Source organism: Westerdykella ornata (genome assembly GCF_010094085.1).
Source record: "Westerdykella ornata strain CBS 379.55 unplaced genomic scaffold EI97scaffold_58, whole genome shotgun sequence".
Lineage (NCBI taxonomy): Eukaryota > Fungi > Ascomycota > Dothideomycetes > Pleosporales > Sporormiaceae > Westerdykella > Westerdykella ornata.
In genome coordinates, this window is record NW_022986908.1 from 19380 (window position 1) to 44925 (window position 25546).

The window sequence follows — 25546 nt, forward strand, 5'->3', positions numbered from 1 at the left end:
GGTCCCCGCCACTGCCACTGCCGCTGCCACAGTCATGGTTTGGTTGTTGTGCTGAACTGAAAACGGTCAAAGTTGTCCGCTGGTGCCGTTATTGTTGAGGGTGTTCTACTGTATGTCCACCGCAAACATCGGCCCAGCCGCAGCGACATCAGTTTGTCCCATCACATGTCGACCATAACGGTACGTCACGGGTTAAGCAATCAATCATCCTACGCGCCATCTACTGTGTCTGTGTATTCAACAGTCAGTAATAAATGTTCAAAGTCGTGGGGCAGTAGTGGTACTAGTAGTCACTGGTAGCAGTACCCTAGGGTATGCAAGTATTCCGATATCCATACGTACTTACTGTAACCCGAGAAGGCACATGTCCTCTCGTCCAGGTCTGGACTTCGTCTCCGTCTCTGTCCAGATATCTAGTCTACCGCCAAGAGAAAGAAAGGGGTTCTCCAGCGGCCCATGGAGGCCCTGGGTCGCACGTGACGTCACCGTGATCCCAGAGTGACGATGACGAAGGCACAACCATTTGTTTTGCTTTTATAGTCGCTGTGCAGCGAAATTCCCTCTACTTCCCTCTGCTCCCCTCTGCTCTCCACAACCTACATAGGTTCCTCCTCTTCGTATTCCCGGATTCAAATTCACATAATACATTCACCACGTCGATTAAGTCACCCCCGAGCCATGTCTACCCGGAACATCTGCATCACCGCTGCCGACGGCAACACCGGCTTCCTCATTGCCGAATTGATCCTCACCGACGACACGTTCAAGACCAAGGTCGACTCGCTCAGCGTGCTGGCCCTCCACCCCACCTCCGGAAGGGCCAAGGAGCTGGCTCAATTGGGTGCGTGAATTCGCCCGCCCCTTGCATCCGTCCTTCTGCCAGAGCTTGTCTGATTGAGAACCGCAGGTGCCAAGGTAATCCCCCACAAGCCCGGGCGCATGCGGGACATGGTCACCACTCTGCAGCAGTCTGGCTGTGATACCATCTGTCTCATCCCACCAGCCCACAAGGAAAAGTATGACATCACCGTCGAGCTGGCCAACGCTGCCAAAAAGGCAAATGTCCCCAATGTCCTCTTCATCAGCTCGGCCGGTTGCGACCTCGCCGAGCGCGACAAGCAGCCTCACCTTCGCCAGTTCATCGACCTGGAAACACTGGTCTTGAGCGCCAAAGGGGAAGGCTCCACCCCCCTGGGACATTCCCCTTGCGTCATCCGTGCTGGTTTCTATGCCGAGAATCTCCTCACCTACGCGCCGCAAGCCCAGAAGGAGGGAATCTTGCCCCTCCCCATTGGTTCCAACCACCTCTTCGCCCCCGTCGCACTTGGCGACATCGCCCAGGTGGCAGCCCATGTCCTCACAGGCAAAGGCAAGAACGGTTTCGACGACCGTCACCGTGGTCAGCTCATGGTACTCACCGGTCCCAAGCTCTGCACTGGCAGTGAACTGGCAGCTGCCGCCTCCCAAGCTCTCGGTGTCGACATGAAGTTTGAAGACATATCCGAGGCTGAGGCGAGGAAGGTTCTCAAGGCTCAGAGCGAGAGTGACCCGAGCGAGCTTCTGTACCTTCTCGAATACTACAGCCTGGTTCGTGAGGGCAAGACCAACTACATTTCGACGACTGCTTTTGTCAATGTCACCGGAAATTCCCCGCAGGAACCCGAGGACTTCTTCAAGGTGTATGCTGAATCCTTCAAGCCCAAGAGCAGCGAGAATGGCCATGCCTCCAAGAAGAGGAAGGCTTAGCGGGAATGGAACAAGTTGGGTCACAGCGAGCGTGACGAGATGAACAAGTGTCTTACACGTTACTATGGCCCGGATCGGCGTTCGCTTGGCGTTGGATTTCCGGTATATGCATTACCACACGTTGGCTAACCGCCTTGCTTAAAGCCTCGTCTCTCACCATTCAGCGGACTTGGGACAAAATAGTGGCCTGTACGTATACATGTACTACTAGTTGGAGAGAATGGACCGGGGCTTGCAGTTCTCCTTGCCGCGTTACAACGAGTTTTGCATGTCCATAAATACATCTTGGGAAACCGAGCTAGTCCATAGTGACTCGGTCGTCAACCTGGACGTCAGAGTTACCAGCAATTGTGAATCAGGGCATCATGTGTATACACCTGCGAAAGGCACTCGGCCCTGGACCCTTATCCTGCCATTTTATTGAGTATTAACCCCCTTCCATCCCTGTATCTCGTCCAAAGTAAGCACATAAGGGTCGTTGTAAATCTCCTTCAGGAATTCCAAGCTATTCCAACGACCACCGCTGATGAAGTCACCTGACCAAACACAGAAATAAACCCAATCTGCGTCGTATGCCTGGAGTTGAACGGGATCCATGACTGAGCCAACTTCCGTTGCTGCAATAATCTTCGTGTCATTTGCAAGAGCCAGCAGTCTATTGTAGGTTGCAGCTATCGGCTGTGTAACGTTAGAACCCTATTGGCTGATGATACATGTTGCTATGCTCTTACTCCGTGATCCCCCAGAGAGTACGTGTCTGCACTAACAACATCCACAGTTTCATCGCCAGGGTACCAAGTTGGGTCCACCGAGTTCCACGTCCAGATCAGATTGTTCAATCCGTGCAGGTTCGTCAGACGATCATATACTATCTTCCATAATTTTTTGGCCGGCTCGGGTCCCTTGGCTCCCCACCAGAACCATTTCCCCTCCGCTTCGTGGAGTGGTCGCCAGATGACCGGCACACTTGCGTCTTGCAACTTCTTCAGTTGCACGGCAATGGTGTCAATGTCTTTCAGCAAAAGCGTGTAGTTAGCATTCGTCGTGTCAACGAGCGCACTTTCGATGTCGAAATCTGTCGCATCGGTGTAAAATCCGCGGTACCATGACTGGTCATTGGTATCCTTCAATCCCACCGGAGAGCCCCAATGCCAACAAAACGTCACAATACCGCCCCTTTTCGCAAACGCGATAGCCTTGTCAACATCCGTAGAAGATGCCCCGCGCGACTTGCGGGATTCAGTGTAATCCATGAGATCCAGGCCCAGGATTGCTGGTGTCTTGCCAACGTTCTGGGTCACCCAGTCCAAGGAAGCCTGATCCTGTTGCCCCGAGAGGATATTTCTTCCATAGATGCTGCCGAGATATTCCAGCAGTGCTTTGGCGTCGCTGTTTGCATTCTTGTTGACGGGTATAGTAGTGATGTGGTGGGGCCCGCGTTGCTTCGAGACCTGGAGACCAATGGCGTCGACAAGATACCAGCCCCAATTGTTTTCTAACTCTATCGTGTTGATACCGGCGTTCAGAAGCACTTGACCTACGGGCACTGACTTCCACTCTGTAGTTGCAGGGAGCGGAACTTGCGAGCCTCCAGCTCCGTTTAGGACCACGGTCGTGTACTTGTCTCCGTATGGTCCATTGTACACAATCTCAAGGTCGAAGAGTTCAGTGGAGGTGCTGTTCACGCTGAAGATGATGCTATCCGAGGCTTCGTCAAACCCTTCCACATATCCATGACCTGAAAACCGGTCAGCGGATAAGCTCAATCGCAGCTTCCAACAGTGATTGAGCAAATACCAGTATAGCCTTGCACTGAGGTACCAACTTTTACCCCTTTCAGCTCGGCTTGCTCGGCTTGGTAGATTCTCTTCTCGAATTGTGCTGCCGCATGGCTTGTGAGCACCAGCGCAGTGAATGCAATCAAGGCGCGCATCTCTTCAACGCTCGAAGGCCGCAACAGTGAGCCTGGGGGTAGCTCGCACAAAAGCTCGAGCCGTGGTTGTTTTATATCTCTCTAGTTTAGCATGCTAACTGAACCTTTCCGGAAGAAGGATGCTCTCCGAAGATATTACGAAGTGTTTCGCTCACGCCGATAAAAGCATTCGCTGAGAATAGACGCGCACATGGTCTTTGCAACCGCCTAGGCTGGGGAGATTTGGTTTTAGTCGCTTGGCCTGCAATATGAATTCATCTGGAGCGCTTGATCTAACCACAGTGAGCGCGGATGGTAAATCCCGGTACACGGGATAATTCCTCAGAGTTTCACTCACGTCACAAAGAACAAAGACTGCCCCTATCCTAGCTAACACTGCGCCCTATCGCCAATCAAACAGCAACGATGTGTCAGTCAATAGATGGGTAAGAGATGGCGACTAGATAATCGTCTTGTTGCCTTTATACTAGGGGGAGGGGGACACCCTATATACAAAGGGAGGTAGATTAGAAATAAGAACTTGTACTGACCCCTAAGCCAAATCACATAAGACCGCTACCTAAGCAAAAGACGGAGAGATATTGTTTAAAAAAATGGGGAAGTATTGGTCAGCACATATTGGGCTACCGTACAGCATGCGTCAAGCCAACAACGCCAGGTAAAACCTGTTTGTATTCTGCTACCGAAGCATAACAATCGCAAGTGCCACGAGCACTTATCTGAACACAAGCAGAGCCAGCATCTCCCGCAAGCAGTGATATCAAGAACTGTAATGAAGCCTCAAAGGTCGCGCGTTCATACTGCGTGCCCGAGTCCATGTCCATATCCTTCCGCTGGAACGCCACGAAGACTCTACAGGCACCTCACCTCTACCGAACCGAACAAAACCCCATGGCAACCTTGATACTGAACATTATACGAACTGCCGCGGCAGTCCGTCCCGCTCCAGGTAGTGACATAGCAGTTGCTGTATAGAGAGTACAGTCATGAGCAAAACCGCACGCCAACGAATGTTGATAAAGCTCTGAGGCACCAAAGAGAAGTGAACTGAATGGGTAAGACTTGGATCTCCTCGTACCTTCCCGAGACCGAGAGAGATCTCGCATTGCTGACGGCAACACATCGATAGCCACCGTTCGTGACAGTGAATTGACTGTTGGAACCACTGCATGTGTCGCCGCTGAAGACAGTGACGACCATTGTGCCAAGTGCAAACACGGGTTCATCATTGGCCGTTTCTTCCCTGGGTATCATTTGGACAGCGTCGGAGTCAACCGGAATGGAGTGGACGAGCGAAAGGAGGAAGAGCAAGGGAGTTGCAACAGAGACGCGCATCGTGAAATCTGGGCAAGGAGCCGTGAACTGAAGAACTTGGTAGGTTGAAAGAATCAGAAGACGCTGAGGTTGTTGTATTCAGTGGCTATCTGCCAGGACGGAGGTCTTTCTTATATATGATACAGTACGGCCGTACAGCAATCATTCGTGTTGCTTTATATTGAACTGTTGCGCTCACCGCATATATACAAGACTTCGTTGAGGGTCGTTGTATTGAAGGATTCTGCTGCCAGGGTGATAAGTGCTCAACGTGTATTAGGGTAAGCTTGCATCCTTGGTTATAAATCTATTTCTGTGCGAATAAACAGAGGGTCTGTAGGATTTCTGCTGTGACACCGAATTGGGCCGTAGAGGAGAGTAAGCGGCGGGGTTTATACAGGGAAAAGAGGCCCAAGACAGCGTTACTACCATATGTTTACACCTGCAGGCCCTTACAGCAGCCCCTCACTTAGCCTAAGCCCCGCACCGCACTCTATTGTTTTGCAGCCTCTAACGGACGTAAGCTAGTATTTGCATTCTTCGTTTAGTGCAGCACTGAGTTTACACCTGCAGGCCCTCACAGCAGCACCCCCGCCTTACTTGGCGTAGGCCCCGCACCGCTCCCTCTTGTCTTGCAGCCTCTAACGGACGTAACCTTGTATTTGCATACTACAGGCCATCGCGCACCTTGGGGCATTAGCTCTAGCATACTAGCCGGAATCGCGGTTGACATCGTCGCCTTCGCAATGACCGACTCTAAACCCCTTGTCCTCTACGACATCTCTTCGCCTTTACAGCCTCGCTCATACGCTCCTAATCCCTCCAAGGCACGTCTCGCGCTGAGCTTCAAGAAAGTTCCTTTCAAGACTACCTGGGTCGATATACTCGATATTCCCGATGTTCGGAAGGGCCTTTGCTGCCCACCAGTGCGGAAGTTCGACGACGGGACCGACTACTATACCTTGCCTATGTTGTTAGATCCCACCTCGGGTAGAATCCTAGGGGACTCATTCGACATCGCCAATTATCTTGAGGAGACGTTCCCTAGCTCAGGCGGCTGCCTCTTCCCTACGAACACCACCAGCACTGGACTCGACTATGAGAGCCCGAACAAGGACGCGGCATTCTTCGCGCCACTAACCTCGAACCTGGGGTCTAAAAACAAGGCCTACGCCAGGTTCAATCAACATGTAGACACTACTATGTCTGCTCATGTTGTACTTGTTGGCCAGTACCTTCCTCTCAACCCGGACACTGCCGAGGAGGTGAAGGCTGTGATGATCAAGCGCGCACATCTCAGCTCCTGGGATGATCTCTGTATTAGGGGCGAGGCAAGGGAGCAGATCAAAGCGGCTTTCAAGGTAGCACTCACGTCACTGGCACAGTTGTTTATGGTGCACGAAGGACCGTATCTTGAAGGAAAGGAGGCGAATTATGCCGACTTTATCGTGGGCGGATGGCTGACTTTCCTGTCGGCGACAATGCCTAGAGACGAGTGGGATGATTTCAGAACGTGGCATGACGGGGTTTTTGCGCGACTTCATGATGCATTGCAACAGAATTATTTCTCCTGTAACTAACTAATGCGGGAGCGAGTGCTATGTTGTTTAGCTGAAATGCATGTAACTGTTCGCCTATACAGTTAACAAAGGATCCGCTATAGATTTTCGACTCGCGTTCAGTCTACACGTATATATTGTTGATAGAAAATCCCAAACCGTAAACTAATACATTCTATAGACATTGAGAATAATAATCCCCATTAGCTCTACATGTGCTGCCCGGAGCACAAACCGTACATCCAGTATATGTCAGTCCTCCGCATTGGCCATACCGAGCGACCTCGCAGCTAGGTTCGGTGGGCTCTGGCTTTGCGCTCGTCAGCAGCGTCGTTGGCGTTGGTTGCGGCTCAGGCTCAGGTTGCTGCGGAGCATTGCTGGAGCCATCCCAAACGGCGGGTCCAGGGATGGGATACGACGTTGCCGTCTTAGCAGCCTCGCCATCAATATTGAACGCCACGCCGGGGTCAGTCGCCGAATACGCGCCTGGAAAAGACACAAGGAATGAGGAGGGTGGGGAAGCTGACCCGCTACCGGTCACGATAAGCTGGGCGCATTCGGGATAAACTGTGGCGCAGTTATTATACCGCTTCATGTTATTGTATGGTTGACCATGGTGAATTCGGACTCACACTGCGGGTTGTTCCTTTGGTGCAGGGCGAGGAGTTCATGTCGAATAAGGTACTCCCCAGGGGCAAGTGACGCCGGGATGGTAGTTGTCCAGTTAAGCGTATCCACGATCGCATCACCGGCCCATATTCCCGCATTTTGTGTTCCGGAGACGAGTCCTTGATGGTCGATTTTGAACTTGTGGAGCGTTAGTGTCAGGGAAGACTTAGAGGTCCGATCAACGACATACCCAAACTTTGCCAGCGCCGTCCCAGTTATTGCACCCTGAGCTGGGGCATTTGGCCATGTAAATCATAATAGCAGACGGGCGATGTGTCCACTGTGTCCAGGTCGCTTTTATCGTACTTCCCGCCGCTATAGTAGCAGACAACCCCGTACCAAGGGCACCAGCGTTATTGCAGCGTATCTGCACCTTCTACGTGAAATCAGCCCCATCCGGACACCAAATGTCGGTATGAGTTACGCTAAGGTCGGCAATGAGAAGAGGATCAAAAGTAGAGTACTGTCGCTGAATAGACTTCTGACCGGAGGCGGAATTGTATGGCTGCCAGCTAGAAGAAGGTTTTAGTCCTCCGTGGACAAGAGTAAGTGTAACATCTAGACCTATCATACCCTTTGTAAGCGGTTGTCCCTATCGTATATGTGCCAACGCCGCCATGAGCAGTTGCCACTGACAACAGAGATGCGCATGTCGAAATGAATGCTAAGCACTTCATTATGTGGAATGAATAGAAGACTTGCGGGTACGATTCCGTAAGAAAGGAAGCAACGAATAGACTGTGGCGGGTTAGCAATGGAAACGTACTTCGGCAGCATTATATGTTTTTTCGGAGGCTTGTTCCCTCCAGGACTGTCTGGTTAATGATTTTAGTCCCCGTGACTTCGTATGTGAGCACATCTCAGTGCACTCTCCCCTGTTGGTGCCTGTACCCTGGTCTGCATGCTGGTCTCCACCCTCCTTACTACATATTAAGCCTCTGTACTTGTATGCCTGGCAAGTGGACTAACCGCGGGTGGCTTGGTCAGGCGAGTGACGGATGCGGTTGGAAGGGTGCAGAAACATCCTGGTAACCGTATGCAACGAGTAAGGAGAACATAATATCAAGAGTTTATCCGTAGTACTAATAAAACCTTTTCTACGAACACGGCGGGGAGGCAAGCTTGACTAAGAAACATCTAAAATGTGAGAGTTTGCTACAAGTAGAAAGGGACTCTTAACCGTACATTACGACACTAATCCTATATCGCATGCAATATCCGAAGTATGCAAAGTAACATAACGCTTTGACGTTGGTCTTGTTGGAAAGCGAGCCTTGTCGCAGAAAGGGTTCTAGCCCAAACGATTACTTGCATATGATAAATACCGCAGCCTGGACGCTACCTTCGCTACATACCCCATGGTATGAACGGAGTATAGGGTATGGTACCCATATTGCGCTCGCAAATTGCGGGGTACGCAAGGCGACCAGATAGGCCCCGTGCACCTTCTATTCAGGCAAATGGGACCTGGAACTATATGCGACTTCACGTCTATTCCGTCGAAGTCCATCGATCCTGTAGCTATAGGTCGAGCGGCTGCTTGTGTTAGGGGGCTATGGTCTACCCTAGGGTACGCATGAGAAGAAGACCCTAAATATCTCAGCGGCATTATAAGCGTACATCTTCCCCAAGCATTGCAAGTACACACTCCAACGGTTGCGCGCTTGGTGACTGCATTTGTCATTTAGAGAAAATTAATAGTCGATAGCGCCATGCAATGATACCCATTGGAGGCTACTACCCGGATAGCGGGCTGCATTTGGCAGCGCGGCCCCACGTACTGATGGAGTCGATGACGTATGCTGTTATACTGCGGACGATTCTCTTGCGAGACAAGTATTGTATTCAGGTGAGGGTTGGGCTCGCTCCGTGAATAAAGCTTGGCATGTATCCTTCTACGGACTCCTGAGGGATCCGAATCACCAACAACAAGACGGAAATGTCAGATTCAAGACCTACCTACACCGTTCTGTCGCTACTCATCGACAGTTGGCAGATTTCGAAGTCTGTTTATCCGGGAATGAGAAGGATTCCGGTAGTAATACGCCTCGCTGTTCCCAAGCGTAGGGTGCACCGCGTCCACCTAAGTCGAGCTTGCGGTCCTCATATTCCCCAAATTTTCACACATGTGTGCAAGACGTAGTATTATCAACTCTCACGCTGCGCGTGTATTCCCCATGGGTACGCAATCACGCGAACATGATTCCTGCGCCTGTTTCTCCGACCCCCGGTGCCGCGGGCTGAATCAAGACGGCCATTGACAGTGAGGAGCTACTCTTCCTCCCCAGCCTCCACAATTTTGCATAGCGATACCTCCCGTCCTATTGTACAGCATTTCTTCGCCAGGATTTGGGCTTGAGCGTTGTCGTCGGACAATGTATACTGTCTCTGGAAGATGGAAAACTTGGGACTCCCAGCTAGGGACAAGTTATAAGGGTACTAGCCGATCCAGGAAACCCGGGAATTGGAGCCGACGTTATGTGCCCTGGAACACGGGTCGTGTCGAGTCAAGGCAATTCAGGACACGGAACAGCGAGAGACGAGTGTCGAGAGTTCCTCTTGGCTCAGCGAAAGGGCACTGAGGCAAAGGGAGCGAACCAGGAGCATACGAGGTGTAGGGAGCTGATATGCGGTAACGTGGGTGGTCGGGAGGGTCGATGTACGCTGCTGCACATGATAACCACTGGGAGGAAGTTACTGTGACATTGGCAATAGCCTCGAGAGTATGGACGAGGCCAACTAGTACAAGCTTATGTTAGCAGACTCGGTATATTTGCGAGCCGGTATTTGCAGCTCGCTCGTTTCTGGACCGTGTGTAGCATGCATGTGAGTTAGCTCTTCCAATGCTTGATCCCCTGACGTCGACTTTCGTTTCTGGCTTGTATACGGTCTCGTTCTCGATTTATATGGCGGGTGTCCGCGCGACGAGACTTGCGTGGAGGTGTTCGGCCTGGAGCTTGAGAGCCGAGATCGTTATGAACGGATTCTCGAGCTCACTGCTGCCCGTCTGTATGTTCCACAGACTCTCGATTCGGTTCTATGAAAGAGCAGTCATCTTGTCGGTAGCGCTAAACTTGGGGCTCTCTCGAGATACTATATCATCCTCGATTCTAATGTCAAATGTGAATGAGATCGACAACCCAAGCACCGTCAGCGGAAAGAGGTCGCATGGTGATCAGCGAGTACGACATGACAGCTTACAAGGTGATGTATGTGCAGGGCGCAAACGAGGAGGCGCGGGAATGAATGGAACCAGCATGGCGGGTCACCGGTGCGGCCGGGGATACTCCAGCACCTACTATCGAGAGCTATTCCAATTGACGGCCAAGGTAAGCACAGGATTGGCCGATTTACTACTGGCGGGGTAGGTAGATGAATGTTTGAATTCCACCTGATATTGAAGGTGTTCCAAGCTTCATCTTAGCGAAGTTTACACGAGTGTCACTAGCTGGCGAAAGTTCAAGAGAGTCGAAAGCGGAACCAGGCGCCAGAACTGCAAGTAGTACCACCACAATATCCGACCCGATGTAGCTCTGGGCGGCAATTATCATGATGGAGACGTGCGGAAGGCGGTATACGTATCGCCAATCGCGCCTTCCCCCATATACCATGTGCATCAAGAACGAAGCCCAAATATCCACGCTGTCGGTGATGTGAGGCGGGAGAGTTCTACTCAATGTCAAGGAACGCAACCAGGGTTGGTTGTAATCCCTATTCTGTCGATCTTGAAGGTGCACGTGGTGAACGAGATGGCCAATTAGGCGGGACGTTGGGCTAGAGTTGCCCCACGAAGTCCAGGAGACAAGCAGATTCGGCCATCCTAGATAGGAGAATCTTCAAAAATGCAGATAGGCAGCGTTCTCATTCCTCCACATCGTTTTCGAAGCCAGTCTCGCTGAACTCCATCACCATGTCATACCAGCCTCCCCCACCATATTGACATTTGCTTTCGCCGACCTCACGGAAGCCTGCACGCTCATAGAATGAAATGTATCTTTCTCTGCAAATCAGCGCGATCCTCTTGGCGGTTCGGGATTCCTTGATCCTCTGGGTCCAGCTGTTCAGCAGTACACGGCCCAAGCCTAAATCCTGGAAATCAGGATGGACACAGAGGGAGTGAAGGCAAACCGTTTGACCATCTTCGTGATGGCCCGTGCCTGAAGACGGCGCGAGCTCGTAGTTGGTGCGCCAGTCCTTGGGATAGTCCATGGACGAATCGGTGACCAAGGGGGCGAAGTGTTTGGTTGCTATTATGTGGCCCAGCAGGACGCGTCTACGATTGGAATCAGTAGCATCTATTTGCGAAAAGTCTCGACTGCGGACCAGTTCCCCCAGCTTTTCCGGCGACGTGGGATAAGCGGAAGAGAAGATGCCGCTACATAGTTCGCCACTGGTGTGGAGGCGATATTCGACCTGACAAAGTCAGCTTAGAGATGTTGGCCGGGTACGGTCACGGCATCGGAAAGGAGAGTTGGATGCAATCTTGCAGTGCACCGCAGGGCTTGGCTGGTGTATTGGGGCATTTGCGCCGCGCGCAAGGAAGCACGGGTGGGTTCAAGGCGGCACACGGGCAATGACAGAATGCGCGGTACCTTCTCGCGCGACGCGGCCTCGTTGGGGTCAAAGGCGACGTGCTCCAGCCAGTCGCAGTCGTCCAGGTCGTCCTGGTTGAGAAGCAGCACATAGGGATGGAGAGGGGCCATTTTCCGGAAGCGTTCGTCGAGAAAGGTGGTGGGGATACGGTACAGCGGCATAGGTTCCGCTTCGGGGGAGCTGGAGGTGGCAACGTGGCTGTCACCGTCCTTTGAGAGCGGCGGCAGGCCCTCGATGGTGGCTTTCTCCGACTCGACGTCGCGCGGCATATAGATATATAGAGGGGATATTGGAATACGGAGCAAGGAGCGGTAGTCTAGCAGTAGTCGAGAAGTCACAGTATGCTCCCGTGCATCCAAATCAAGCAATTGCCAAGCCGCCCTAAGAATCTTGGCATCGCTAACAGTCACGTGACATCGTTCACCCCGCCCTGGGCGTCGTCCACCTGGGCAGCTGGGCAGCAGCACGTTTGAGGGCCCCGATGCCTCCAGAACTCCAGAGATGTCATCTAATCCATGGACGCAACTCGCGCAGGACAACACCCTTCCCTAACCTCACCTGTACCCTCCCTATTCAGGGAATAACCCGTGGACCCAGGAAGAGGAAAGCATAGATACCTACCGAGCGCTACGCTGTCTGCCTGCTCTCTCACTCCCCCCGCCATGCCGCCGTCCCTCCTCGCCCATTGATTATTAACTGCGCCCTTCCTCCCGTCGCCTTCCAGCAAGGCACCCACCATAACGTTTTCAAGGTTGCCACGGAATCTCTCCCTTTTGCTCCTGGTTGCGCCTGGCTCTCCCTTTGGGCTTCACCTGAGTCTCCGCAAGCTCCCAAGCTCCCCAAAGCACCCCCGTTTCCATTCCACCCCGGGCACAGTGTACAGTGTACTACCCCGTCTTACACCGATTCAGAAACAGCTGCATAACCCCGGAAGGAGCCCGCATTCCCTCCTATCCGCTACCTACCATGTGAGTTCCCCCTCCCCTCCCAGCCTACCGTTGCCGTGTGACAAGCTGGGCCCGACGGCTAACCGTTCGCTCGAGTAGGCCACGCGTCACCATATCCATCAGCGGCCCCAACCGAGACGCCGAGAATCATCAGGACCTGCTGACCTTGGACCTGCCACCGGGCCTCACCGTAAAGGATCTCAAGGCCTTCGTCGAGGCCGAAACCACCTTCCCCGTCGATACCCAGCGATTCTTCCTCAATGGTCAGGCCCTGGGAAACGATGCGCATACGCTCGAGGATGCCGGCATCAAGGATGGTGAGATGCTCGCCCTGCTCATCCGCCGCCCGCCGCAAGGGCCGTCCCGAGAGACGCCAAACCAGATCGGCGGAGGCAGTAACAGCACCTCAACCGCGAACCCAGTCGGTCGACCCGACCCCGAAGCTATAAGACAAAGCATCTTGAGCAACCCCGGCGCCCAGGCGGCGCTTCGCCATCAGTCACCTGAGCTGTTTGCCGCTCTCAACGACCGGGACCGCTGGCGAAACCAGTACTTGGAAATGGCGCGCTTGGAACAGGAGCGCGACCGCGAACGCGATGTCCAATACGCTCTCTTGAATGAGGACCCCTTCAACCCCGAGGCACAGCAGAAGATTGAGGACTTGATCCGCCGCGACCGCATCGCCGAGAATCTCCAGCACGCGTACGAGCACAATCCCGAGTGTCGGTATGCCCCTGCTTCCCGATTTCTGCCGATGCTAACCACAAGACTTAGTCTTCAGCCAAGTGCACATGCTGTACGTGAATGCCGAAGTGAATGGGCACCCAATCAAGGCATTCGTCGATTCGGGCGCCCAGAGCACCATCATGTCCCCTAGCGCCGCTGAAAAGTGCGGCATCATGAGATTGATGGATACACGCTTTGGTGGCATTGCCAAGGGCGTCGGGACAGCCCGTATCCTCGGCCGCGTCCACCATGCAGAGATCAGGATTGGTGGTGCCGTCATGCCTTGCGCGTTTACCGTCATGGAGGGTAAGGACGTCGAACTGCTGTTCGGCCTGGACATGCTTAGACGGTACAAAATGAAGATCGATTTGGAGAAGAACGCCCTTTGCTTCGAAAATATCGAGGTGCCCTTCCTGGCGGAGCATGACATACCAAAGGCCCTGGTGGACGCTGAGCTGGACGAACCTACCATTCCTGGTCCGGATGGCACTGAGATCGGAGCCCGTTCAGGCACTGTAAGACCGGCTGGTTCACATCCAAGAGCGCCGGCCGAAGTATCCAGTGCGTCAGGCCCAAGGACAGGCTCAGAGTCATTGACTTCACCTCACTCCGGCCCTGCGAATGCGTTGCCGGCGGCCGACATCGAACAGCTCACAAACCTGGGCTTCGCTCGAGAGGCTGTAATTCAAGCGCTGCAGGCAGCCGGTGGTAACGTCGAATTAGCGGCCACCCTCCTTTTGGAGAACTCATAGACTTGGGTTCTCCGCATGGGTTGGGCCCCATGGGAAAAAGGGATGTACTCCTGACTTCGAGTATCCCCTCACGATATATATCCATAAAGGGGTGACAAGTTGAGGTTGACCGATCATTTCCTGTGTCTTCATCATCACATCTCCGCGCCACGCGGCTACAGGTATCCGTTTCTTCAGGCTGGTGAAGGGATACGAATCAAACATGTCACCGTGCTCATCAAGAGCCCGGTCTGCCATCCAAAGCCACCATTGATGTCATTTTCTTGACTCATGTGACCTTCGTGTCAATGTCCGCTTTTGCTGGTTTGTTCCTTAAGCTTATGTAGTCCTCATCTCTATCGATTCCACATCGCGACTGGAAAACGACAGCTCACGAGACTTGTTGCGTGGCACAAGGGAACTAGACTAACTTGCAGCCGTCTGATCTATGCAGAAAACGTGGCTGCTACTCCTGTATACATATGCACATACTATTCCTTCTGTGTGGTTATTATCCGTTTGTTCCCTTCAGAAAAGCGTGAGACTATTATTACTGTACTCCGTCACCACCGTAGTACATTGTATTACCTAATAGCTAGCTAGGTGCAGGGGGCGGCTAACCAAACCCCACACTTTGGACTTCGGCGCTCGGAGGAACGTTAAGCCACCTCAGAAATTCCATGCTTCTACTTTTATCTCGGTAGTGAAACTGCGAAACTCACCACGCGAAACAGCCAGCGTATCTGCGCAAACCCATCTACTCCAGAGTTTTGCTATTCGCAATCTCGAAATGTTCTCAGTTCCGGGCTGGAACCTGTCTGCAACCCTAACCACACAGGTTGAGAAGCCCAAGGCCAAAGATGGGCCTCCGGAGGGCAAGAAAAGCAAGAAGCGGAGACAGAAACGGGAGCAACGACAACAGGTTGAAATCGACGCAGGGAACGTTGGAGAATATTGGGAGAGGGTCGTGGGTGGAAAGGACAACATGCACCGGACGAACGCATCCGAGACATCGAATATGGCAGCACCGAACGCCGAAGTGATGTCAGAAAAGACTGGCAAGAAACGGAAGAGGAAGAGTGATGGGAAGGGCCCGGTAGGCGCTGGTGATGGTAGGAGTCAATATGAGGGTCCTCCGGAATCAGTCCCAGAAGAACAACTGGGCTCCGTGGACGTACCCTCGAAGCGCGAGAAGAAGAAGAAGCGCAAGCAGAACCACCAGCCGGCTTCTACCCCAGACAACATGGCCGAGTCAACGACGCAACCCCCTGCCACTGCAACCGTTTCGCCTTTAAACGCCGAGCCGCCAACCCTGACCCCTCTTCAAAAATCGATGCGAGCGAAGTTGATAAGTGCGCGCTTCCGACATCTGAATGAGTCGCTATACACGAAGCCATCGAAAGAATCCTTGGATCTTTTCAAAGACAACCCCGATATGTTCGAAGACTACCACCGGGGATTCGCGCAACAAGTCGAAGTGTGGCCGCAGAACCCAGTGGATGGGTATGTCGATGCCATTCTCTCGCGAGGGAACATTCGTACGAAGAACGTGTGGAAGGACAAGAAGCGGCGAGAGACAAACATGAAGGGGGAAAAGGCATCCAAGGAAGATTCTGGCGCTGCCACTCCGTCAAGTCTGAAGCCTTTGCCACGGAACTCGCGCGGCCACTCCACGATTGCAGATTTGGGCTGTGGTACCGCGTCGCTCTCGTATCGTCTTCAATCTTCCCTCAAGCCACTCAACCTCACTCTACACTCTTTCGATCTCTCGAAGCCAAGGGGCCCCACGGCAGACCTGGTCACGATAGCGGACATCTCAGCGCTGCCTCTACCAGATGCCAGCGTGGATGTGGCTATCTTCTGCCTCGCGCTCATGGGCACCAACTGGCTTGACTTCATCGACGAAGCCTGGCGTATCCTTCGCTGGCGTGGTGAACTCTGGGTCAGTGAGATCAAGTCACGGTTTGGCCGCGTAGGAAGAGCCAGGGGTGCACCACCCATCAATTCCATCGGCTCGTTGCGAAGAACAGACGGCAGAAAAAAGAAAAAGGGCAAGAAGGAAAGTGCGGTCGGACAAGACGGCCCAGAAGATTCCGCCGACGAAGCCGAACTTGCGACTCAGGTGGACGGCGTGGATTCCCAGCAGGAAGGCACAGATGTAAGCGCCTTTGTGGCCGTCTTACGATCTCGCGGGTTTGTGTTGGATGCTCCACCTGAGCGCCCGTCTGAAGCGGTGGATTTGAGCAACAAAATGTTCGTCAAGATGCAGTTCGTCAAGGGAGTGGCGCCGACGAAAGGGAAGAACGTAGATGTATCCAAGGAGCGAGCAAAGGACAAAGGTGACTCGGCAACAGCTATGCGAATGGGCATCAAGGGGAAGAAGTTCCTTGCCGTGGCGGCTGCGAATGGGGATGGTGATGGCGGGGACGAGGCCGACGCAAAGGTTCTGAAGCCTTGCTTGTACAAGATACGTTAAGGATGGCGGGTACCGTCTTGCCTCGCTCTCTCAGTGGTAGTCGAAACCACTTGTGACTTTCGGATGGTATGGCCATCTGTTGCAATGTCGAACAGGTTCATTACGTCCGATGCCTTCGATATCCTGCAGTTCAGAAACCTTGCAATATTGCACAGCCGTAGAGGGTGCGCATGCTATCTCGTGTGTCACGAGGCACTCTGCGACGAATAGGCACCAATGGTTTACGCGCGAGGGGCACAATTTACAAATGTCTTCTTTGGTGATTCCTCTGGCGTACACAACAATCGGTGATGGCAATGGCTTACCAGCAGTATAGTCAAGCTCGTAAAGACAACTGGTATGTAAAGCCCAAGAGAAATAAAACGGCAGCCTCCTTCTCACTTGTGGCGCCATAAACAATCTGTCTTGGCAGAGGAAACTGGGATATTTTGCCAATCACTGACCGGTGCGAGAGTGAACGGGTTGCGAGCCATAACGGAAAACTGATGGAGCATGAAACCCAAATTAGTTCAACAAAAGGCCAGCACACTTTTCCATGCTAGAAAGGGGTATTAACGAATAGGCCCAAATGTAAATACGCGTGTAAGATGGCACCATGCATCACGTCGGAAAGGAGAAAGGAGTGTTAGAACAGCGGGAACATGTCGCAAAACGAGACGGAAGAGGAGCAAACGCGACGCCCGGCAGCCGGGTCAAGAACCCCCGAGGATGATGAGCCCTAGGTTTTCTATGCGCTGATCACCGTATTCGGGTGCTGCCTGCGTTGGTGTCGCAGCAAGTTATCACGGCGCGAGAAGCCGTCGACATTATTACACCCAGGGAGGTGGCAGTAAAGGGTCGCTCCAGGGGAAGCGAGTGGGTCATGGGTTCGCTGATGTCGGTTGCGATCTTTGGGATATAAGAACCCCTCATGGCATATGGGACACTTGTGAGGCCGCTCAGACCGATCAAGGTGGATCTTCTGGTGACGACTGCAAGTGTCAGCGCCCAACAAGCCGAATGGAGTGCATCGGTACTCACTTGAGTTCACACCTGCGATCGAAAGCCTTGTCACAGCCTTCAAAGGAGCATGGGAATCCGCCAGTCCGTGGCGGGTGCCTCCTTTGTGAATGTGGCCGTCTCTCACCTTGCTGGGCAATGCGATCACCGGGAAGATATGTATGGTGGACATGGATCTCAATTGTGTGTCTTGATACGGAAGTGGAATCACACTCTAGACGCCGAAGAAATGCGTTGTATAAGGGCACCGATTCGGAAGAATCCATCGGCGAACGTGGGTGCTGTGGCTGCGGTTCAGGCGAGTCCTCTAGCACTAGCCGGGAGCTGGCAGGCCATTCGGGATGATTTAGTAGCGTGTCGGCTGTGATTATTGGCTGCGAATTCTGGTGAAGCATAAGTGACTAATTCTCAGAAAAGACAGGAACACAACTGTACCAAAGCATGAGAACAGCAGTCGAGCGGCATGCTACAAAGACCACAAATACCAGCAAGGATGCCATCAGGGTCGGGGTAAGTCGACTCCATTGGAGCCAGCGGCAGGGTAGCATCCATTGCTGGGCTGGCTGCGGCCGCTGGCTCGAGGAGGAGTGTTATGAGCAGCGCGAAGAACAGTCTCTTGTGCATCAGTGAAGTGGGTGCCTGAATTGCTCAGCGTATGCTGAAGACGGACAATGGCACTGGGTTTGGAGGGACTGGGGTGCAGAGAGATGGGATAGGATACTTGGAGGTAATCAGCACGTCTTGGAAAAAGATTCGAAGAAGAGGGCGGAGGCTTTGGAGAGGATGGGTGGGCAGGACTGCGCAGGGTTGTAGTCAGGATGTCCTTTTGCAAGAGGGAGGCCGCCTGCACGCTTGTGGGAGTACTCAGCCACATCTGCGCATTGTATGCTTCTTGCGCTGGCGGCACGCTGTCGGTGATGGTGTCTATGTCTTCGAGTATGTTAGTACGAGGGGGTCAGCAGTACTGGGTGCGCATTTGCCATGGCACCAGAGAGTCTAAAGGGCGGGAGGGTCGCAGGCACAGGGCGTAGGGTCAACGTCGCGGGGGAGGGGTCCGGGTGGGAATCGCCAACCTTCCAAGGTTCAGGACTGGGGCTTGGAGGCGCGGGGATTGCCCTCTCCATATGCGGTAGGCAGGGAATTGTAGAGGCACGGTGCCTCTTAGAGACTATAAGGTAGCGTTTTCTCACCCGATCAGCTACTTGGACGTCCGGGATGGGAAACCTCTTGAGAAGCGTACCTCTCACGTGCGGACGCGTCGAACGTTTTCCGCGATCTCACGTGACGACGGTTTCCTCCTCTCGATCAAGTGGCGAGGCCGAGAGGCAATACATTTGTCAGATATCTGTCCAGGCTGTCGAGAGTTGGATTGGATTGAAAACGCATCCGTGGGATAGGATGGACGATTTAAGGAGGCACGATTCCAGAGAAACTATTCTACATAGAGCCATTAGTATAGATAGATCCGGCCGTTAGTTGCGTGCAACAGCTTACGAGTTTTCTATGTGCGGTTTCTACTGAGCTCGGCAACCGTTAATGGGGTTGTAGACGGGGATGCATGAAGGCACCACCCTTATATATTTATTTCTGATCTCCGCCGCCCAAAGGTTGCACGCTGCCCTGGGCGCAATCGCAACAGCAGGAACATTGTGTGAATGTCGATGTCTTGGGTACAGTGTGCAGTGTTGTTTAGATCTCCTTACCGTGTTGGCGCCGTCCTGCATGACAGCGCTACACTGTGAATATAGATTGCCAAGCTGTCCTACACGCGCCCGGCAGGTCAACAGAATTTATTCACAAAAGAGCTCGAGTCATATGCGACGGATACGACATGCCTGGTGTGGGAACAATCTGTACCTAGGTAGGATTATTCATCCCTGGAGGTGTAAGAACGGCTTCGTTCGTTCTGATACTCTCTATAGGATGCGGTTTTGAAGTCGGGAGTGAAACATGGGAATATCCAACAAATGCAGAGCTGCAAAATACTTGCCGTATCGAGTTTTGAAGCTTTCGCCATCCAAGGCTACTAGACTACTAGTACTATCATTCAACATGACATCGGAGGAGGCAACCTTTGGGAAGAGCAGATAGATCGCTGCTCTAGTCTCCACTCAGACTCTGGGTGCGTAACACTGTGTCGAATCTTGAAGGAATGGGCGCACAGTGTGCCGGAGATTTTGTAATCAGAAAACTACCCTCGGATAGGGTGTCATCAAAGACTCTTGCCATCAACCTGGCGGCGCTGTAGCGTCCTCACGTCAACATCGTGAAACATGCGGACCTGTGCAGACACATTAGCGTCAGTCCATGGGCGAGCAGAGTATGTGCCCGAGAATTGGGGCAAGGAACGTACATTGAGGGCCTTGACGCCTTCGTAAAAGCCCGGTTCGATGCTTTCTGCCATCAGACTGCTACCGCACCTGCTGCAAAAATAGTGCTGCACCCGCTCCTTGCCGAATCGATATTTCTGCGTACTCTGTGAGTATCTATGCTGGTGTGCGAAAGAGATGTTAGTACTTGGAGAATGGCAGCTGAGCCTTACCTCAACCAGGTCCGATTCCAGGCCGATTGTTTCAAACTGAATACACTCATTTTGAACGTAGACATTGAGATAACCGTTCCGTGCACATATGGAACAGTTGCACTCAACAACCCAGCTGTTGACATCATTTAATGGCGGAGATAACGTAACATTGTAGCGTATCAGCTGACAGTGACAGGAAGCCTGATACTAGCGAATGCATTAGCATACATGTGTCACTCCTGAAGCCTCTACTGTAGCTAGGGACGGGGAGTATCTCCCCTCTACTGAAATGTTGCCATCATATGAACCTACAGTTTTACTAGGGTTACCCGAAGCCATTGTGTGCACTGCAGGTTTTCTCACATCTGCCGTTTGTCCGGTGCCAAGGTTGATAGCGATGGAGAAGGGATGTAACGGGAGGAAGTATATGGGATACGTTTTGGCAAACGTGCTGGAGCCGTCCTAGGTTGACGCCTCCAATATTCTGTGAAAGCTCGCGCGGAGAAAGGGTCGAGATCTACCGCGGTTGGCGGCGCGGTTGGTTGGCTTGGGGAGCTTGAGAAGGTGGTGGTGGAGGTGTGAGTGGTAAAGCGATGGGATCAAGAATGTCTCTGTCGTTGTGTACTCCATATGGTATATCTAGGGGAATTCGAGTGATACTTATATCGAGTATGGACAGTCACTTGACTTTGGGTCACAGCAACTATCCCTTCCCAAAAAAGTATGTGGGTCCAAAAGTGTGCATCTTCACCGGTGCCTTTCCGTCCTTTGCCGCATCCATTTCCAAGGCCATCGTCACTACGCGCTGCCTCAGTCTGCCATAAGGGGGAGGGCTCGAACTCGAATACGAAATGAATACCAGAGCGCTTGGTGCCCCATCCTCACCCTACACTTCAGCTGGACAGGGCTTGCTTCTGCGTGCGGCTCACAGTTGGGGATGATGGGTCGACAGCGAGGCGGTGGGCCATGATCGGAAACCGTGTTGCCACCCCCCATTTTTTCATACGGTGTGCGCACTGGCTTCGTTCATACGCTCAAGGGGAAGCACTAGCTGTTTTGTGAGCAAGGATCCAAGCCGAACGGCCCAACAATCCACGGTGCATGGTTCACTCGGCGATGACTCTAGCTAATGATTGGGCAGGATGTTACGACGACCTCGCAAGACCAACTCCCCCGAGAGAGTAGTTCCGAAGGGCGGCTTCCATGGACCAGAAGTTGCAGTAAAGAAGCAGACAAGTTTGAGTGCAAGGATGCATATATCTCGTGTCAGCCTCCATGTCGACTGTCCACCGACAACTCGGAGCGAGCGCAGACAGTACCCTAAGGTACTGTGTACTACTTGTAGACTACCAAGGTAGACGGAGCAGACAGAGGTGAAAAGGCAATTGCCAACGACAAGTTACTATTTAGTTAGGACGGAGGGTACACGCGCGTGCATCCTTTTTCATGAGATGGTCGGAGGGTTGGGGTGCGGCCTGAATCGCCTGAAGCCCATCCCCCCGCGCTCTGGGACAAGCACCAATATACTGTGGTAAGCGGCAACCCGTCTTTGGGCCATGTGCTTCGCTTTCTTTGCTTCTTTCAACCTCGAGGATTCATAGACTCCCATTGCCTTCTTTCTTACTGTGTATGCCTTCGTACCTTACACAGTAGGTAACAGTATGTCTGGCCTGCGCCGGCTCCCCAAGATGGGGTCGAGGACGGGGTTCAGGGCGGGATCCAGGCGTCTGGAAAGTGTTCAGGGGGGTCGGAAAGTTTTGCGACCAACCGCCAATCAGAGGGGGCGGTGGTATTTTTGCAAGCACGGGTTCAGGTCTTTTTCTTTGGCGAGCATAAGCAAGAATCAGAGGCTGGGGCAGGGCAGCTCGAGCATATTGTTACTGTTACTAAGTAAGTACAGAGTACTTGTACAGTAGATATACACAGTAGATATACACAGTAGATCACAGTAGGGAGGAATATCGAGTACTAACATCCTGTGTACTATGTACACAGTATGTACTATGTACATAGTATGTACTATGTACATAGTACGGAGTACTGTGAGGGGCCTTGGGGCCGGGTGACTTGGAGAGATCTGCGGTTTGTCCAAAAATATCCGCCAATGACGTGCGTGCAATGGGCTTCTCATGCCGCTAAGGCAAAAGAAAGCTGTTGAAGCCATGCATCTGCCGTTTCAAAGCTCGCCCGGTGTCTAACGTAGTAGTTCGGCCACGGATATAGTGGAATATCTGTAACTGGAATCAAACACTACTGTGGGGGGAGTTGGACTTGCCGCCGCGAACTTCCCAAGTCGAAAGCCGGCCAAAACCAAATCCATGGTACTGGAGCCTCGGCCAGAACGCTATGTACTGTACGGAGTACTGTGTGGACTCGGCATGGCCTATTATTGTGTACACAGTACTGCGGGTATACTGTGGATGCAAAAGTGAGCTTGGAACGATGCGACAGTTGAAGGCTCTTTCTCGAGCGGGAGGGGGCACGAGTACACAGTATGATGGATGGGGCATCATCCATCTTCAGCTGGCACCGTCTCGCATCTTTACCTGCGTATCTCGTATCCGTCGGCCATGCTACTGTACATAGGTAAGGATTGGCCCTGTGCGCCGTGCCGTGTACCTACCCTAGGGTACACAGTAAAAAATAGCAAGGCGGGTTTGATGTCCTCAGATGCAACATAACGCGCTAGTCGCGCCTTTACTGGGGTAGGTAAGCAAGCCTGATGCCGACACCACCGACGTCACCTGCAGTCTGCAGTGTCCCAAACCACGTGCCGATTGCACTCGACCAACATTTGAACCCAAGGGCTGTTGGCTCCCAGTTGCACAGTTTACCATAGCACCACAGTACTCACTCGGACGAAGCTGCGCTTCAGTTTCAGAAAGCAAGAAAGCAAGACCGCCGGGGATATGTTGCGCTTCTCAACATCGGCCATCTCGATCCAATTCATCACCACCATCCCCCAACGGCGGCGAGAGTGAAGACTCCCTAATAGTACATGCAGTACCAGTATGCCCCCAAACACCACGCGAGCAACCTAGACGCTTCTCGGCGCTCCTCACTCGACCATCCGCTGTGTGCAGTCTTTCCATGCGTCGTCGAGATCCGGCGAGGGTCGGTGCAAGCGGTGTCCCGAACACTGAATAGTCTTTTGCCCTGTTCATGTGCTACAGGGCAGAGGAAAGCACATGCGATGGATTTCCCTACCCCATTGCCCAGTGCCTATGGCATTACACCACTCCGCGAATGCACTCGCTGCGATAACCAACCATTTCGTCATAGGTGGATCCAGCAAGGCCAAGCCTCCCTTACTGTGTAGTACACCGGACAAGGCCCGCTCTCCCTTTGAACTGGCAAGCCATCGGCTTCTCACCCTTCTCCTTCTCCCAGAAGGTTCCTCAATCATTGCTTTCGGGGGAATTTCCGCTTTCCCCCTCACTGATACTTGTGGCGTGTGAAAGGGCATTGGCGGAAGAGAGTTATATATACCAATGACGGAAGGAGGGCGTTAGGCTTCCTTTACCCCAAGGTAACCGAGATTCACACTGTCGGTCTGCAGGGAGTCCACCGTTCGATACGTCCTTTAACTGTTGAATCCCGGCGTCGGGGCAGAACAGCATGTCTTCCATTCGAGAACCCGAATGGAACAGCGAGCCAGCATGGAAACTACCAGGCTGGGCGGAGCCCGTTGTACGTTTTCCCGCCAACTACGTCGGCTGCGACCACTGCTTCCATATGGCTGACATTGGGTTGCTCTTTCAGATTGTTGCTTGTATCCTCTTTGGAGCAATGTTCATGACACGGCGGCGCAACTTTCGCATCCTCAGGAAACGTTCCTCGCCTTCAAATGGACTGGGGAGTCTTGATTCCGACGGCTCCTCGGAGGCTCTACTACCTCTTAAACCTTATTCAGAGGACGAGGATGACGATATAGTCACTACCCGAAAACACCCACCGAAGAAACGCAGCTGTTGCTGCTTCACTATTCATACCCCCAATACCGCCCGTTTCCGAGATAATATCCACAGCCGCATTCTTCAGCGATTCCCGTTCCTGGTCGAGATGCTTTATTGGATAGTCAACTACGCCTTTTACCGCTTCACAGCCGTTGCATCTCAGCACATATTCGCAGAGACGGGAATATGGAATGTTGCGCAGGCGCATGGATTGTCGGTCCTGGAGACGGAACACAACACCGTACTGCACTTTCTTCTGCCGGTGCGGGAGAGGAGTGTGCAGCAATGGTTCATGCACGGCCACCAGGGGCTTTTAACTGTTCTCAACAAAGCGTATGCGCTGATCCACATACCGGGCACTGTAGGGTCCGTAGTCACACTATTCGAAGAAGCTGTAACTCAATCTGCTAAAAATTCTCAGATTCATATGCTGGTACTACTATGTCGCTCCATCTTTCGACACTTTCGCCATGGTCCGCCGTACAATGACACTGACCAACTTCTGCGCGTTCCTGACCTTCATCTTCTACCCATGCATGCCACCACGCCTTCTACCACGCGAGTATGGGTTCCTTGATACGGTTCGGCATGACAATGCAGAGAGCGTGTGGATGAGCGGAAAGTACATCAATACACTTGCTGCGATGCCATCGATGCATTTCGGCTATGCATTCTGCATTGGCGCCACGCTCATTTTCCATTCGGGGCTTTATCGCCGTACTCTGGAATCGCGGCAAACCCGTAAACCCCTCTTCTGGAAGGTTTTCTACTTGATCTTCGGTCTCGTCTACCCGGCTTTCATTCTGGTCACAATTGTTGCGACAGCCAACCACTACTGGCTGGACGCCATGGTTGCGACAGCCTACGTTGCCATATCATTCCTGTTCAACAGAGTCTTCTATGTATTTATTCCTTTGGAGGACCTGTTGCTCTTCGCCATTCGCGCCGATAAGCCGGTTCCCACAACTGGTGACCGGTTTCACGAAAACGGTGGTAGAATATAGCAACCCCGACCACCTATTCGCTCGCGGATTTCTTTTTGCTTGGAGCTGCATCAAAGCTTGTACTGCTGCGGGTTCCGAAGATATTCGATGTGGTTCGATCTGCTTGAAGTCTGTATGGATATCGCCTTTTGCTGTGTGCAGATACCTTACCAGCAGAGGCTGAAGTTGAATAGATAGTCATGATCGGTGCGTCCATTAACGTTACCGCACGCCTCTGCTGAACAAAATCGCTCAAACCCGTGCGGCGTATTAGAGGCCCTGAAGCCTCAAGTTAACGTTCTGAAGGCAGTCTTGTCAGCAAGTATACTCCGTATCAATACAAGTACAAAACAAAACCCCTTGGCCATGGACGCCCAACCCTGCAAGGAA

General features: G+C 52.7%; 12 protein-coding genes across 12 annotated transcripts; 6 read left to right on the top strand and 6 right to left on the bottom strand.

Moving 5' to 3' along the window:
* Window positions 1-678: 678 nt before the first annotated feature.
* Window positions 679-2214, top strand: EI97DRAFT_428191 (NAD(P)-binding protein; the record flags this gene model as incomplete). The annotated part of the gene is made up of 2 exons (XM_033797240.1): window positions 679-841; window positions 908-2214. The coding sequence occupies 2 exons, from the start codon at window positions 679-681 to the stop codon at window positions 1744-1746; spliced, it is 1002 nt and encodes a 333-aa protein (XP_033648990.1). The 3' UTR covers window positions 1747-2214.
* EI97DRAFT_487487 (mannan endo-1,4-beta-mannosidase-like protein) lies at window positions 1845-3769 on the bottom strand. The gene is made up of 3 exons (XM_033802181.1): window positions 3544-3769; window positions 2478-3484; window positions 1845-2424 (listed from the first exon to the last, which is right to left on the bottom strand). The coding sequence occupies exons 1-3, from the start codon at window positions 3677-3679 to the stop codon at window positions 2164-2166; spliced, it is 1404 nt and encodes a 467-aa protein (XP_033648991.1). The 5' UTR covers window positions 3680-3769; the 3' UTR covers window positions 1845-2163.
* A 762-nt stretch (window positions 3770-4531) lies between these two features.
* On the bottom strand, window positions 4532-4933 carry EI97DRAFT_387854 (uncharacterized protein; the record flags this gene model as incomplete). The annotated part of the gene is made up of 2 exons (XM_033796149.1): window positions 4532-4646; window positions 4758-4933. The coding sequence occupies 2 exons, from the start codon at window positions 4931-4933 to the stop codon at window positions 4532-4534; spliced, it is 291 nt and encodes a 96-aa protein (XP_033648992.1).
* A 618-nt stretch (window positions 4934-5551) lies between these two features.
* Window positions 5552-6683, top strand: EI97DRAFT_437827 (uncharacterized protein). Its single transcript, XM_033799418.1, has one exon. It carries the CDS (start codon window positions 5740-5742, stop codon window positions 6571-6573), a length of 834 nt encoding a protein of 277 aa, XP_033648993.1. The 5' UTR covers window positions 5552-5739; the 3' UTR covers window positions 6574-6683.
* Window positions 6684-6727: 44 nt separating this feature from the next.
* EI97DRAFT_428197 (uncharacterized protein) lies at window positions 6728-8348 on the bottom strand (the record flags this gene model as incomplete). Its single annotated transcript, XM_033797241.1, has 7 exons — window positions 8191-8348; window positions 7795-8140; window positions 7646-7733; window positions 7503-7597; window positions 7412-7451; window positions 7185-7359; window positions 6728-7119 (listed from the first exon to the last, which is right to left on the bottom strand). Exons 2-7 carry the CDS (start codon window positions 7896-7898, stop codon window positions 6728-6730), a joined length of 894 nt encoding a protein of 297 aa, XP_033648994.1. The 5' UTR covers window positions 7899-8140; window positions 8191-8348.
* A 1848-nt stretch (window positions 8349-10196) lies between these two features.
* EI97DRAFT_446602 (uncharacterized protein) lies at window positions 10197-10616 on the top strand (the record flags this gene model as incomplete). Its single annotated transcript, XM_033800039.1, has 2 exons — window positions 10197-10550; window positions 10590-10616. The coding sequence occupies 2 exons, from the start codon at window positions 10197-10199 to the stop codon at window positions 10614-10616; spliced, it is 381 nt and encodes a 126-aa protein (XP_033648995.1).
* A 10-nt stretch (window positions 10617-10626) lies between these two features.
* Window positions 10627-12130, bottom strand: EI97DRAFT_437829 (acyl-CoA N-acyltransferase). Its single transcript, XM_033799419.1, has 2 exons — window positions 11814-12130; window positions 10627-11634 (listed from the first exon to the last, which is right to left on the bottom strand). Exons 1-2 carry the CDS (start codon window positions 12081-12083, stop codon window positions 11083-11085), a joined length of 822 nt encoding a protein of 273 aa, XP_033648996.1. The 5' UTR covers window positions 12084-12130; the 3' UTR covers window positions 10627-11082.
* Window positions 12131-12667: 537 nt separating this feature from the next.
* On the top strand, window positions 12668-13936 carry EI97DRAFT_268992 (uncharacterized protein). The gene is made up of 3 exons (XM_033794265.1): window positions 12668-12782; window positions 12861-13487; window positions 13536-13936. Coding segments are annotated over exons 1-3 (732 nt in total). The 5' UTR covers window positions 12668-12780; the 3' UTR covers window positions 13639-13936.
* A 987-nt stretch (window positions 13937-14923) lies between these two features.
* Window positions 14924-16953, top strand: EI97DRAFT_437831 (uncharacterized protein). Its single transcript, XM_033799420.1, has one exon. The coding sequence runs from the start codon at window positions 15009-15011 to the stop codon at window positions 16692-16694; it is 1686 nt and encodes a 561-aa protein (XP_033648998.1). The 5' UTR covers window positions 14924-15008; the 3' UTR covers window positions 16695-16953.
* EI97DRAFT_408137 (uncharacterized protein) lies at window positions 16934-18483 on the bottom strand. Its single transcript, XM_033796636.1, has 3 exons — window positions 18129-18483; window positions 17715-18076; window positions 16934-17665 (listed from the first exon to the last, which is right to left on the bottom strand). The coding sequence occupies exons 1-3, from the start codon at window positions 18315-18317 to the stop codon at window positions 17422-17424; spliced, it is 795 nt and encodes a 264-aa protein (XP_033648999.1). The 5' UTR covers window positions 18318-18483; the 3' UTR covers window positions 16934-17421.
* Window positions 18484-19905: 1422 nt separating this feature from the next.
* On the bottom strand, window positions 19906-20556 carry EI97DRAFT_462823 (uncharacterized protein; the record flags this gene model as incomplete). Its single annotated transcript, XM_033801307.1, has 4 exons — window positions 19906-19974; window positions 20047-20160; window positions 20236-20424; window positions 20530-20556. 4 exons carry the CDS (start codon window positions 20554-20556, stop codon window positions 19906-19908), a joined length of 399 nt encoding a protein of 132 aa, XP_033649000.1.
* Window positions 20557-23835: 3279 nt separating this feature from the next.
* EI97DRAFT_387837 (uncharacterized protein) lies at window positions 23836-25177 on the top strand (the record flags this gene model as incomplete). The annotated part of the gene is made up of 3 exons (XM_033796145.1): window positions 23836-23907; window positions 23980-24539; window positions 24595-25177. The coding sequence occupies 3 exons, from the start codon at window positions 23836-23838 to the stop codon at window positions 25175-25177; spliced, it is 1215 nt and encodes a 404-aa protein (XP_033649001.1).
* Between the last annotated feature and the right edge of the window lie 369 nt (window positions 25178-25546).

What these genes read in the sequence shown, in the direction of transcription:
- EI97DRAFT_408137 (XM_033796636.1), bottom strand. Translation starts at nt 18,317, where the DNA reads ATGCACAAGAGACTGTTCTTCGCGCTGCTCATAACACTCCTCCTCGAG. An exon ending in ACTGCTGTTCTCATGCTTTG is followed by an intron (nt 18,077 to 18,128) that starts GTACAGTTGTGT and finishes ATGCTTCACCAG; the next exon opens with AATTCGCAGCCAATAATCAC. An exon ending in GATCGCAGGTGTGAACTCAA is followed by an intron (nt 17,666 to 17,714) that starts GTGAGTACCGAT and finishes TGACACTTGCAG; the next exon opens with TCGTCACCAGAAGATCCACC.
- EI97DRAFT_437831 (XM_033799420.1), top strand. Translation starts at nt 15,009, where the DNA reads ATGTTCTCAGTTCCGGGCTGGAACCTGTCTGCAACCCTAACCACACAG.
- EI97DRAFT_268992 (XM_033794265.1), top strand. An exon ending in GAGCACAATCCCGAGTGTCG is followed by an intron (nt 13,488 to 13,535) that starts GTATGCCCCTGC and finishes CACAAGACTTAG; the next exon opens with TCTTCAGCCAAGTGCACATG.
- EI97DRAFT_437827 (XM_033799418.1), top strand. Translation starts at nt 5,740, where the DNA reads ATGACCGACTCTAAACCCCTTGTCCTCTACGACATCTCTTCGCCTTTA.
- EI97DRAFT_437829 (XM_033799419.1), bottom strand. Translation starts at nt 12,083, where the DNA reads ATGCCGCGCGACGTCGAGTCGGAGAAAGCCACCATCGAGGGCCTGCCG. An exon ending in AGGCCGCGTCGCGCGAGAAG is followed by an intron (nt 11,635 to 11,813) that starts GTACCGCGCATT and finishes TGACTTTGTCAG; the next exon opens with GTCGAATATCGCCTCCACAC.
- EI97DRAFT_487487 (XM_033802181.1), bottom strand. Translation starts at nt 3,679, where the DNA reads ATGCGCGCCTTGATTGCATTCACTGCGCTGGTGCTCACAAGCCATGCG. An exon ending in CTCAGTGCAAGGCTATACTG is followed by an intron (nt 3,485 to 3,543) that starts GTATTTGCTCAA and finishes ACCGGTTTTCAG; the next exon opens with GTCATGGATATGTGGAAGGG. An exon ending in ACTCTCTGGGGGATCACGGA is followed by an intron (nt 2,425 to 2,477) that starts GTAAGAGCATAG and finishes AACGTTACACAG; the next exon opens with CCGATAGCTGCAACCTACAA.